Source organism: Arachis stenosperma, chromosome 2, assembly GCF_014773155.1.
Source record: "Arachis stenosperma cultivar V10309 chromosome 2, arast.V10309.gnm1.PFL2, whole genome shotgun sequence".
NCBI lineage: Eukaryota > Viridiplantae > Streptophyta > Magnoliopsida > Fabales > Fabaceae > Arachis > Arachis stenosperma.
In genome coordinates this window covers 3,739,245-3,751,739 of record NC_080378.1, presented here as the reverse complement: position 1 = coordinate 3,751,739, position 12,495 = coordinate 3,739,245, and the positions used below count along the sequence as shown (strand labels likewise).

General features: G+C 36.0%; 1 protein-coding gene across 4 annotated transcripts; it reads left to right on the top strand.

Annotated features, from left to right (window-relative positions):
• The first annotated feature begins 3,869 nt into the window (after nucleotides 1-3,869).
• LOC130960966 (putative disease resistance protein At3g14460) lies at nucleotides 3,870-12,495 on the top strand. Of its 4 annotated transcripts, none has more exons than XM_057886538.1 (5): nucleotides 3,870-8,045; nucleotides 8,441-8,507; nucleotides 8,633-8,741; nucleotides 10,139-11,554; nucleotides 12,030-12,495. In XM_057886538.1, the coding sequence occupies exons 1-3, from the start codon at nucleotides 4,699-4,701 to the stop codon at nucleotides 8,633-8,635; spliced, it is 3,417 nt and encodes a 1,138-aa protein (XP_057742521.1). In that variant the 5' UTR covers nucleotides 3,870-4,698; the 3' UTR covers nucleotides 8,636-8,741; nucleotides 10,139-11,554; nucleotides 12,030-12,495. The 4 variants fall into 4 exon arrangements, with proteins under 4 accessions (XP_057742521.1, XP_057742522.1, XP_057742520.1 ...); XM_057886539.1 differs by lacking the exons at nucleotides 10,139-11,554; nucleotides 12,030-12,495 and adding an exon at nucleotides 9,444-9,802 and having other exon boundaries at nucleotides 3,870-5,521; nucleotides 5,657-8,045; XM_057886537.1 differs by lacking the exon at nucleotides 10,139-11,554.

The following is a 12,495-nucleotide window of genomic DNA, read 5'->3' as shown; positions in this document are numbered from 1 at the left end:
AATAATTTGTATTAAAGAAGAATAATATCATGTCGGAACGTTTGATATTTATTTTGGTGTATGCTGTAGGTAACATATAGAGCCGAGTTATAACATTTAACTGTTATAACCTTTGACCAAGTTATAATATATGGAGCCGATTTATAACATTTGACCAAGTTATAACAGCCATATCAGTTACTGTAAAATACAATTAAGTATCTTGCCTGTGAAAATTATAGAGGTGCATTCTATATAACTAGTACCTTAATGTTTCCAAATTTCAAATGTGCACACAAGAAGGGGAAAAGCTTGGTTTCTAGCCTGGTTGAATATACCATGTTATATTCTTCCATTTCATCTGCTTTCTCTATCTCCTTTGAAAAAATCAAAGAGAACTACAAAAAGCAATTCAATTTGACTGTACACAACTCAAGAATATTGAAAATAATGCACCCATTATTAATTAGCTTAAAAGGTTATCCATAGGTGCATACAGGAACTAATCTCTTGGCACTTACACAATTTTCCTTGAATAAATGAAAGTGAAGAATCATCCTTTTTCTAAAAGGAAATTCAGTTCATTAAAAGAAAATACATTAAGTGCATCATATCAGTGTGTGCTTCTTCCACGGCACTGTCAGCAGTTAAGATTCTTTAAACAAGAGTTTGGTTGGATGATCAAGATCTAAGAGTGACAACAATATTTTTTAATAAAACTGTATGAAAAAAAATATTGGTCTCCCCCACCCCCTAAAACATTGCTTTTTCTTAGAGAGAAGATTCAAGAAAGGTGTGAATGAGTTATGACTTATGAGTATGGCTTAGCACATACGGATACACTGATACAGGGCAGTGCCAAAGTCAGTTATGAGTGCAATGAGCTTCTCCACCTCACCTCCCTCCAACAATTACACATTTCATTGTGTCCAAAGCTGGAGAATATTTCCCTAATAAGTCTCATCTCTATGATGATGGTATCATACAATTGCATTCTTTCCTTTCATTAATCAGGGAAACTGTCGGTTTAGACTCTTCAGTTTAGTAGTTTCATCTCACATGAGCCATGAGGAGTGTTGTTTTTGTATAGTAACCCGCCAACTTTCTGGAATTAAAAGTTAAGAAAGAATTTACTTCATGTTCCAACAAAATGAGAAACTCATTTTCAGTCTTCCAGAAATGGCAAGTGCTGCTTCAAATATCGTTTAACAATCTTGCTTCTATTTTTACCATCTTTTGCAGGAAGCTGAGGCTTTTATAAACAGAACAGTTCAGGCAATGATGTTAGAAAATATCAATGCGTATCGGCCAAGAAAGTTCTGATCATTTCCTATGTACAAGACCCAAGTGAACACTTTTTGGAGTTTCTCTCAACATTCTCATTTGATCTATGTAGCTGACCCACCTAATGAGATAAGGCTTCGTTGTTGTTGTAACTGCAGATTCTTGACTCATAGTTCTTCAATTTGGAGGTGAGATTGCGATACAAGCTCTCTAGTAGAACTGCCAGAAAATTCTTTAAATTTGGCCCAAAATTTACCACATGCCCTCCATAAGCATTTCTGAATTGGAACTCTGATCAGGTACATGTAAGTGTCATGCCATGCATATCTTCTTTGCATCATGTTGTGACTTTTGATGGTTCAACTATTTAATACACGCATTCATTCACAAGATAGTAGATATATTTTCTTCACTCAAGTGATGGCTTTTTTTCTTTTAATATGCCTTCCTTCTTCTCTATTCCTACTTCAAATTCAAGAATGTACTTTACTATCCTGTATGAATCTTTCAACTCAACAACAACCAAGTGATAAAAAAGAAACTGTCAGCCATTCGTTTGAAGCATAGCTGCTTGTTGAAAGCAAATGCATTTTCAGCTTAGGAAACCAAGTTTAATAGCCCTATTAAATTTAGGTGGTTTCTGTGATGACTAACACTTAGTCTTGACATGCTTTTTAATTTGTGTATTAGTGTTTCAGGGATTGCCAATTAAACAAGAACATGAAGCAATAACAGCTGCAGAACAAGAAAATCTCCCTGAAGATCAGAAGACAACCTTTTCTGCAGGAAAGAACAGCGCCTTTATATGGAATGTCTTGCTTCTGCAGCTTCATTTGCTCAAAGAACGAGTGCATCCTAGAGACATATACACATACACACACACACACACACTCATATTTGTTTCTCAAGTGTTGGGTTTCTTAGTGTTTCTAATTAAAAACTAAAAAGGCTTGAGAAAATTATGATTTTATTTTCTTTAAAGAACCTTATGAGTTTTGAGTGAAACATTCTGTGCTTCCTTATTGGTGTTGTTCTTTGAGGTGAAATTTATTCTGACAGCCGAGACTGAACTTTGGTTCTTGAAGGGCTGAAATAAAAAATACTTTTGGTTTGAGACTGAACTTTGGAGGTGTTCTAGTTTGAAGCTGTCACTTACTTTTAAATATAAACTCTATATTCTTAGTACACGTTACCTATAATATCAAGAAATTGTGTGTTCATGAATTTGAATCAGTAGATGTGTGGGTAAAATGAATATTGTATATATTAGAAAACTGTTCATCCGATGTTAATTAAGTTGTTAGTGAAATGCAATTAACCTGTTAGAAATAGCATCAAATTGAACTTTAGCATCCTCGAATTCAAGGCATTTCTGAATTGAAGCAGTAATAACTGTAAGGGAATGGCTCAAACCTATTAAAACAGAGAATAGCTCATGATCCTATCTATGGTCATTGTATATTCTCTTCAAAATTTTACAGGATGGAGGACTATATAGCTTCCAAAACTCTTATTGAAAAATTTAAAGTATAGTTTATCTCTCAAAGAAGAAAGAAATAAGAAGTTTAAAAAAAAAAAAAACAGTCACAAGTGTCTCAATCAGTAAAAAGAATTGCAGAAAACTGTACTATTGCCTTTCTCGCACAAAATTGAAACCTTCCTCGATTTGCATTTTCGTAGCGTCTTTCATGAATTAAAAACACAAGTATGAGCCATAATTACAAAAATTTAGATTGAATTCTTAAAATTTTCTAATATTATAATTTTGGATAAGCCAACAAATTTTAAAAATTTCTGTTAGATCAAATCGTATTAGGTTATGGTTTTACATGTTTAATTTATTCTTCCATTTCAATCTCAACTACCCTGCCCTTCACTAAAATTCATTCCATTGCATGCATTATTAACTTTTATTAGAAATAATCATTTTAGAATTCTTTAGTTTATGTTATTTCGTCTTTGTATTTAATCTATAAGTAGAAACAAAACTTTGTCTCTCTCTCTCTCTGTATTATTTGGTGGAGTTTTTTTACTAACAAAAAATATATATTTTAGAAGGAAAAAAGAAAAGAAAAACTCTACTAGTCCATACAAAATTCAAGAAAATACTGCTTGATAACTACCTGAAAATCTGTAATAGCTAAAATACCAGGATTTAGATACTCTAAATTTTGAATTTTATTTTAGAGGATAAACCATTCAAGAGTGAGAGATCACATGTTACCCTCTAAAGTAAAAATTCAAAATTTAGAAGATCCAAATTCAAAATATCATAACTCTCAATCTAATGCCGAGTGGTAACTAATATGCTATATAGCATAACTACTTTTTCTTTTCTAGTCTGGTTTCCCGTGGTATCCCCCAACCCGGCAACCCAATTACTAATCTGATGCGGTTCAGAGTTCCATTTAAGTATTTGTGGCTGGCCAATGGGTTGCTACATGCACAAGGCGGGATTCGAACCCGTGACACTTACTTAAACGGACTAGTGAGCTAACCACTAACCCAACTTGGTTAGCATAACTACTTCTATTTGATATGTTTGAGAGAGACCAGTATAGAAGTACTATTGAAGCTGGTCCCATAACATAACACGTTGGTTGAAAGTTGAAACTTTCCACAAGACGAGTTGAAGTCAATGTCCTCTAGCTAACAAGTTAGAAGCACCACACAATCATAAAGGGAATACACTGAATGAAGCTGAATTATTCGAACTTGGAAGGACCAACCAACTCCTCATCACGAAATTTCCACAAAAACTACAATTCCACGTCTTGCAATCACATCGCTTGTTTCAAAGTCTTGGAAATGAAAGGTAACAACAAAAATGAAAGGCAAAAATGAAAATTACGTTGCAGGAACCTTCCAAATTCCAAAATAACAATGAAATTATTAGCCCCTCAGACCCCTATATGGTTAATTATCTTTGTCTTGTTGCCAACAAATTATTGAGAACTGCTTCTTCATCTTCACTGTAAGCTTTGATATACCAACACACAGTTCGGTTACAAAGCCTGGAGCGTTGCATTTTTTACTCACCTTCATATCTAAATTTCTGATCACTTGTTGAGATCATATCATGGCTGCTGAACTTGTTGGTGGAGCTTTACTTTCTAGCTTCATTGACGTTGTCATTGACAGGCTCCTTACAACTGATGCTGTCAACTTGGTCTTGGGCAACGAACTTGGCCCTGACTTGGTTGAAAAGCTGAAGACTGCTCTGTTGGGTGCTGAAGCTCTTGTTGCTGATGCTGAGATGAAGCAGTTGGCAATCCATCGGTGAGGAAGTGGCTCGATAATCTCAGGGATGCTGTTTACTGTGCTGAGGACTTGCTGGACACTGTCCTCATCAAAGCCACCACACAAAAGAAGAAAAGTTCTTGCTGTTCCCTTAGCTTCTTCATCAACCGACATAGAGATGACACGGTAGACAAGATGGAAGGGGTAGTTATAAGAATTGAGGATCTTGGAAAACAAAAAGATTTCCTTGGTCTTGAAAAGATTCCCACTGGTAGCTCATCATGGAGGACTCCAACCAGTTCTCTTGTGAGAGGGAATGTGTATGGCAGGGAGGATGACAAGAAGGCCCTAGTCCAGATGCTGAATGACAACAATGAGCATCACCTGTCTGTGATAGCTATTGTTGGCATAGGTGGGGTTGGTAAAACAACTTTAGCCCAATGGCTGTACAACAATCAGGAGGAGTTCATGAAGGGATTTGATCTGAAAGCATGGGTTTGCGTTTCGGAGAACTTTGAAGTTGTTGAGACAACAAGGAATGTTATAAAGGAGATCTCTCCGGATACTCAATGTCTTGAGCACTTCAATTCACTTCACCATACTTTGAAAGAAAAATTGTTGAACAAGAAATTCTTTATTGTTCTGGATGATGTTTGGAGTGATGATGGTGACAAATGGAGTAATTTTATGACCCCTTTCCAATATGGGGAGAAGGGAAGCATTGTTCTTCTGACTACTCGCGGGGAAAATGTTGCTCTAGCAGTTCAGAACTGTCGCCCTTATTTTCTGAAAAAGTTGTCAGAAGACTATTGTTGGTCAGTGTTTGCTAACAATGCATCTTTTCCAGAATCAAATGGGAGTGCAGCACTTGAAGAAATAGGCAGAAAGATTGTGAAGAAGTGTGATGGCTTGCCATTAGCTGCAGAAACACTTGGTCGCTTGTTACGTACAAAGCATGATGTTGAGGAATGGAACAAGATACTAACGAGTCATATTTGGGGATTTTCTGTGCAGAAGAGTAAGATTATTCCAGCATTACTGATAAGTTACTTCCATCTTCCTCCACATTTAAAGCGTTGTTTTGTTTACTCTGCATTATATCCCAAGGATTATGTATTTGAGAAAGATGATTTAATCCTTTTGTGGATGGCAGAGGATATTTTACCACCACCAAAGAGAGGAAAGAGTTTAGAAGAAGTTGGTTGTGAGTGTTTTGATGAACTAACTTCCAGATTATTTTTCACGAAGAGTGGAGACTATGGTGTTTATTTTGTGATGCATGATCTGTTGCATGATTTAGCAGTATTCCTTGCTGGAGATTTCTATTGCAACTTAGAAGAACTTGGTAAAGAGGAGGAGATAAGGATTCAGCCTCGACACTTGTGTGCAAATTTAAGTTATTGTAGCTCAAAACCTCATAATTTGATTTCTGAAGGAGAATCCTTGAGAACATTATTATTGTTTGGCGATTCCTCATCTTCCAACTGCAACATTGAAGCGGCAACATGGGACATATTATCAAAGTTTAAATACTTGAGAGCTTTATCCTTCTGTAAACTTGGTCTGATGGCATGGTTCCTGAGAGGTTCATCCTTCAGTATACTTGTTGTGGTGCCTGATTCAATTAAAGAATTAGTCCATCTGCGCTACTTGGATCTGTCTTGGACGAATATTAAGACATTGCCAGAGTCTTTGTGCAACTTGTCTAATTTGCAAACCTTGAAGTTGTATCATTGTTCTAATCTAACTACGCTGCCTAGTGGTTTGCATAATCTTGTGAAGTTGCGACATCTCGATATTAGAGGAACTGCTTTGGAAGAAATGCCCAAAAAAATATGTGAATTGAAAGAGTTGCACGTTTTAAGTTCCTTTGTTGTCGGCAAGCATGAAGACAATGGAATCCAGGAGTTAGGGAGGCTGGAAAATCTTCATGGACCCCTTGAGATTAAGAAGTTGGAGAATATTGTTGATGTGGAACACGCAGAGAGTGCAAAGATAATGGATAAGAAGCACATTGATGAATTATGTTTGGAATGGTCTTCAGGTGATAATTTGGTTTCTAGTACACAAAGAGAAAGAGACATCCTCGATAACTTGCAACCGCAGAATGGGTTGAAAGAGTTGACAATCAAGGGATACAAGGGTACAATATTTCCAGATTGGTTGGGGAACTGTTCCTACCAAAACATGACACGTGTATCTCTAAAGTCTTGCAAGAATTGCTGCATGCTGCCCTCACTTGGACAGCTGCCATCTCTTAAGTCCCTGTGCATTGGAGGTTTGGATCAGCTGAGGAGCATTGGCGAGGAGTTTTACAAGAATGAAGGAGATCATCATTCTTCGCACATTGCACCGTTTCCCTCACTGGAGATATTGGACTTTGATGATATGGCATGTTGGGAGGAGTGGCACTTACCTGGCTCAAAAGTTTTTCCTCAGCTTAAGAGGCTTCAAATAAGAAAGTGTCGAATATTGAAGGAAGAGATGCTTAATCAGGTATTCTTCAGAATCGTTTCTTCTTTGCCGGATGTTTCCAAAGCTCGCAAACTACTTATAGGCGACGACGATGTTATTATAGACCTGTACAGCGAGTTCATGTTTCTTGATGGGGATACTTTAAGAATTAGGGGAAGTGAATCTGTGAAGGAGTCTGCATTTAAGGCAATGATGAGCATCAACCATCTACGTTGCCTCCAAGAAATACGCATCCGGAGGTGTAGAAAACTAGAATTCCCACAGCTACAGCAGCACAAGTATGATTTGGTAGACCTACAAATAGAAGAGAGCTGTGATTCACCGACCTCCTTGTCGTTGGATGTCTTTCCCAATCTCAAGAATTTCAAGATAATAAAGTGTAGGAATCTGGAATCAGTGTCAATGTCAGAGGCACCACACGCTGCTCTTCAACATGTCACCATTAATGACTGCTCCAAATTAGTGTCATTTGCAGGAGAAGGACTGGCTGCACCCAACTTGACTCATCTCAGCCTCATAAAATGCTCCAAGTTGGAGGCATTACCACGTGACATGAAGAATCTACTCCCAAGTTTACAGTCTCTCAAGATATATGGTTGCCCAAACATTTGCAGGTTGCCAGAGGGTGGTTTGCCGCCTAACTTGAAAGAGCTTCATGTGGGAATTTGCGAGCAACAAATGAGGGATCTATCATGCATGGGCAACTTGCACGCCCTCACTCATCTCACAATTAATGGTGATGGGTGTAAGAACATAAAGTCATACCCAGAGGTGGGTTCGCTGCCTCACCTTCCCTCCCTTACCACTCTCAACATAAGTTTCTTCCATAATCTGGAGACATTGGAGTGCAACGAGCTTCTCCGCCTCACCTCCCTTCAACAATTAAACATTTATAACTGCGAGAAGCTGGAGAATATGGAAGGAGAAAAGCTGCCTCCGTCTCTCTTGCTACTTCAACTTACAGGGTGTGGTTTGCTGGGAGAACACTGCAAGAACAAGCATCAACTAATCTCGCCCAAAATTTCCCACATCCCCACCATTGAAGTTTCCAAGAGAGATCTGACTGGGTAATTTTCTAATCTCTCGTTTTGTCATTTCCTTTATTTTAAAAACAACAACATGCTGTTTTGCACAGAGGGAAAAAAATGATAGCTTGATTTGTGGAAAGAAAACAGTTAAAAAAATGGTGTTTTTTTTTTCTTTGCCTAATCTTTATGTTTATGCTTAACCAAATTCACTGTACTTATCAAATTAAATAGGGCTATTAAAATGGTTTCCGAGATTGAAAATGTACTTGTTTCTAATCCTTTTTTTTTATCAAAGAGTTACCTATCGTGCTAGAAAATTCAAGGTAAAAGGAATCAGCATGAGGTGTATAAGCTTTCAAAATAAAAGGATCAAATTATTGCTGTATAATCTTTTCTAACAGTAACTATTTCTTCCTTGTCTTGTTTGTATACAGAGATATACTGTCCAACTTGCTAACTTTAAGTTTCACAATGTACCTTTCTTCAGCAATAACTAGAAGAGTAAGTTGGGATTTATGCCTTCAACTGCTTGCTGGATTTGTAACTCTTAAGTTGAATAAACGGAGAGTTATTCATATTATTATCACTCATCTAATGCCTTGTATAATTTCTTTTGAACACGCTAGTGATAAACAGTTTTCCCAAGGTGAACTCGATATAGCTAATGTCATTAGAAGGTCAAGTTGCGATGAAGCCATCAGACAACAATTTCATCTCTATCAACTTCACTTATTGGTGAGTATCTATCTTTTTTTTTGGAAAAGTATAGGTAAACAATGAAAATATTAAACAATGTAAACAATAGATATATCGGATGTTCATTTTACTAGTGTACGGATGGTTATTTTAATATTAAAATTTAGAAGTTTAATTTGGAGGTGTAGTGTGTTTTTATTTGATTGGTGGTTGTTCACATTGTTCGACAAAGTCATTGTTCCCCCTAGCATTCCCCTTTTTTTTTTCTTTTGAAATTATTATTTTTAAATAAACTAAAATATAGGCATACCATGAATTTAGCCAATGGTCTTTATCCTGGTGTGTGCAGTTTGGACATATACTAAGCTACTTAAGATTCTGTTCTGAAATGTCTATATTGAAAGTCTTTTCTTTCTAACTTATAATATTATGGCAATTAAATTATGCTTGTTGATCACTTTATTTTTCTCTCTAACTGCATTTAACTTCCTCTTTGCAATTTCACTTTTTGGTGGCATTTATGTTTGTTAAATATCATTTCACTGCTGATCCTAAAATCTAAACAATGATCCAACATTACTGCAGTACTATGCATTTCACAAAAAAGTGTAGAAAATAAAAAGAACTGAAAGACTATAGAATGATAACTGTGTTTGGTTTTTCTGATGACAAACTCTTAGTCTTGAAATGATATTAATTTGTGTATTAGTAGGTTCTTATCATTGTGTATTTATCAAGTAGGTTCTTATCATAGTCCTTCAAGTTTGAGGTGTGATCGCTATCCGTGCTCTCTAGCCAAAAAGTTCGTAAACAACGGCTGTCTATTGTATCATTGATTTCACCATTTAGTTTATGTGGTTATGTTCTTGGACAAGAGTTCTGCACTTATAATTAGTAGTGCTTGTAAGTTTTGAGACTTGCTTGTAGCTTTATTTGGAAAATAGTGAATATTTTTACCTTCCCGTGGGTTTTTTCCCTCTCACATTGAGAGGTTTTTTCCCACGTTAAAATTTGGTGTCCTGTTGTTCTGTCATCTCTTCAATTATTTGCTGGTATTGATGCTTCCATATTATGCCTTTGACAGGTTTAGTTTATTCCCACCATGAATGATCATTTTACAATGTTAAATATCTTGCCCATGAAAATTATATTGAAAATAATGCACCAACTATTAATTATCTTAAAAGGTTTTCATAGGTGTACACAGGAACTATTCTCTTGGCATTTACACAAGTTGCCTTGAATAAATGAAAGAGAAGAATCATCCTCTTCCAAAAGGAAATTCAGTTCATTAGAAAAAAAACCATTTAAAATTCTTTATAAACAAGAATTTGGTTGGCTGATCAAGATCCAAGAGTGACAATAAAACTTTTTCAAAAAAAAAATGTATGAAGAAAAAAATATTGGTGATGATGATGATGATGATGATGATGCAGGAACAGCCTTATTTTACAGATGCAAGGCAATTAATGTCAATCACCATGGTGAAAAGCTGTTTAAGACTAAAGAGAGTGGTTTAGACATTAAATCATAACTAACTAACTAACTAAAGGTTGAATAAGGCAGCAAGAGACAAAAAAAAAGGATGTCCCAAAAAGACATTCATGATCAAGCTGCCAATTAGTGCAGATTGTCTAGCTTATAAGGACAAATTGGCAAATTCTGGAGTGGCAAGTTTTGCATTGATTGTGGATCCTAATTCTCTAAATGATCAAATAACGATCCACTTTCTTACTTAAATTGCTTGTTCCACCATTTGAGCAATCATAGCCAAAATGACAAAAAAGTTACAGCTACATTTAATATTTGATTAGCCAGCCAGCAAGACCAATTCCCACAAGCATCCAACTATGAATTAGGCAATGATGATGATGATGCAATGATATTTCTTCTATCAAGATAGCTGGATGGTAGGCCTACCATTAATGATAGTGTATATTATTCATTTTTCTTGTTCTTCATGTGTATTTATTTACCACTCTCTCTGTATAAGATGACTCACATTCGATATTCGATCCAAGTTACATAGCAATAGAATGATGAGTACATAATAAATACATAAAGAATAAATAAAGACAAAAAAACAAATCATACAAACTTTACTCTGGGTCTAATGCTCATAACAACTACATTCACAAAATGACAGGCACTTAATTTATGATGAGGCCATAAGTTATGATGGGATCATAATGAGACAAAGGTAGTTTGATACTACAGTTTGAGCAACTTGAAAATATAAATACTTTTTAGAGTAAAGGACAAATAGGTCCCTAACATTTTTTTCTGCGGACATTTTTGTCCCCAAGGATTGGAAAATACATTCATGTCCCTGACCCTTCCAAAACACGGACAAATTGACCCCTCCATTGAAGTGATTCCGTTGGACTCAACGGAAAACGCTGACGTAGCTCCCATGGCGCTGACCTGGCCGTTACGGAAGCACACGTGGCATGTAGCTTTTTAAAACAGGACATATTAGTCCTCTCACACTAAAACATGTAGCTTTTCAAAACAGGACAGATTAGTCCTACTATACCAAAACAATGCCATTTCTAAGCTCTGTTTCTCAGCTCTGTCAACTTGTGAATAATTTCAATTAACCCCTCTTCGATTTTTCAATCAAAACTCAAACTTTGGGTTTGATTTTAAGTATCCATAGTGTAAAATCACTGAGAATTCCTTCTACCTCCCCAAACCCATAAATGAAGCAAATAGGCGGAAAAAAAAAAACTCACACACACCTTTCTGCTTACCTTCTGGAGAAACGCTGCGACAACAACCAAGCGGTGGGGTCAGCCAGTGGAGGAGCTTCGGCGACTGTGCGGCGAGTTCGACCAGGTGTTTGATAAAAGGTTTCTTTCATATATTGGTAGCTATTGATGTTCTTATTTCTTTATCATTGCACTTGCTAATGGATCTCTTAATTCTTCTCAACATGGCTGGATTTAGTATATGGTGAGCCTGTATTTGTGTTCGAAAAAGATGTGACCAGGTTTTGAGTAGGTAGATGGGTCGTAGACTAATGGGATGATTTTCCACATTTCTTTGTTACATATGATTTAATTTTAGCAAGCTGTGTTCCCAGTTATCTTGGAACTGTCTCGTATGTTAAACTCAATTATTCAACTCAGCATTATCATCTGTTTTTCTACCATGGAGCTTTATCTTCAATTTTTGAATATTTGCTTATGCTTGCATGTTTATGTATTATACTATTATCATAATAAGCATTGTGCAGAAATTACTCTGATAATCTGATATATTCATGTCTAGAAATTTTGCATATGGGGATTATCCTAATTATCCTATTCTATGTTGAATTTGCAGGAGAAATTTGCATCAATGATTGCTGATGCAGGGTTCCAGAAAGTAGAGTATGAGAATCTAGTAGGGGGAGTGGTTGTCGTCCATTCAGGGGTCAAAATCTGATATTTTCATGACCTTTGCTCACATGTATCTAATAATTCACAATCCTGATCTTCTAAAATACAAGTAAAATACATCTGAACTATTGATGAGAAAATTAGTGGTTTCATATTTAATAAGCAAAATTATATGCATAACTACCCATGTCACATAAAAGTTGAAACCATTGATTTTCTCATTTGTTCAGACATTGCAATTTAATCCTTTAAATCCAATAATTTATGGATCTTTCTGAGCATCTTATAGGCATGGATACCTATGTCAAGTGTGATGAGTCATCTACTTAGAGAAGAGTGACTTTGTTAGAATATGTTCTTTAATTTATGCGATCATAGTTGGCACTTGCAATTCACAATTTTAGTGAGAA

Excerpts from the sequence above, each read along its gene's own strand:
- LOC130960966 (XM_057886537.1), top strand. The coding sequence starts at position 4,699 with ATGGAAGGGGTAGTTATAAGAATTGAGGATCTTGGAAAACAAAAAGAT. Across the intron at positions 8,046-8,440 it reads TCCAAGAGAGATCTGACTGG|AGATATACTGTCCAACTTGC; the intron begins GTAATTTTCTAA and ends GTTTGTATACAG.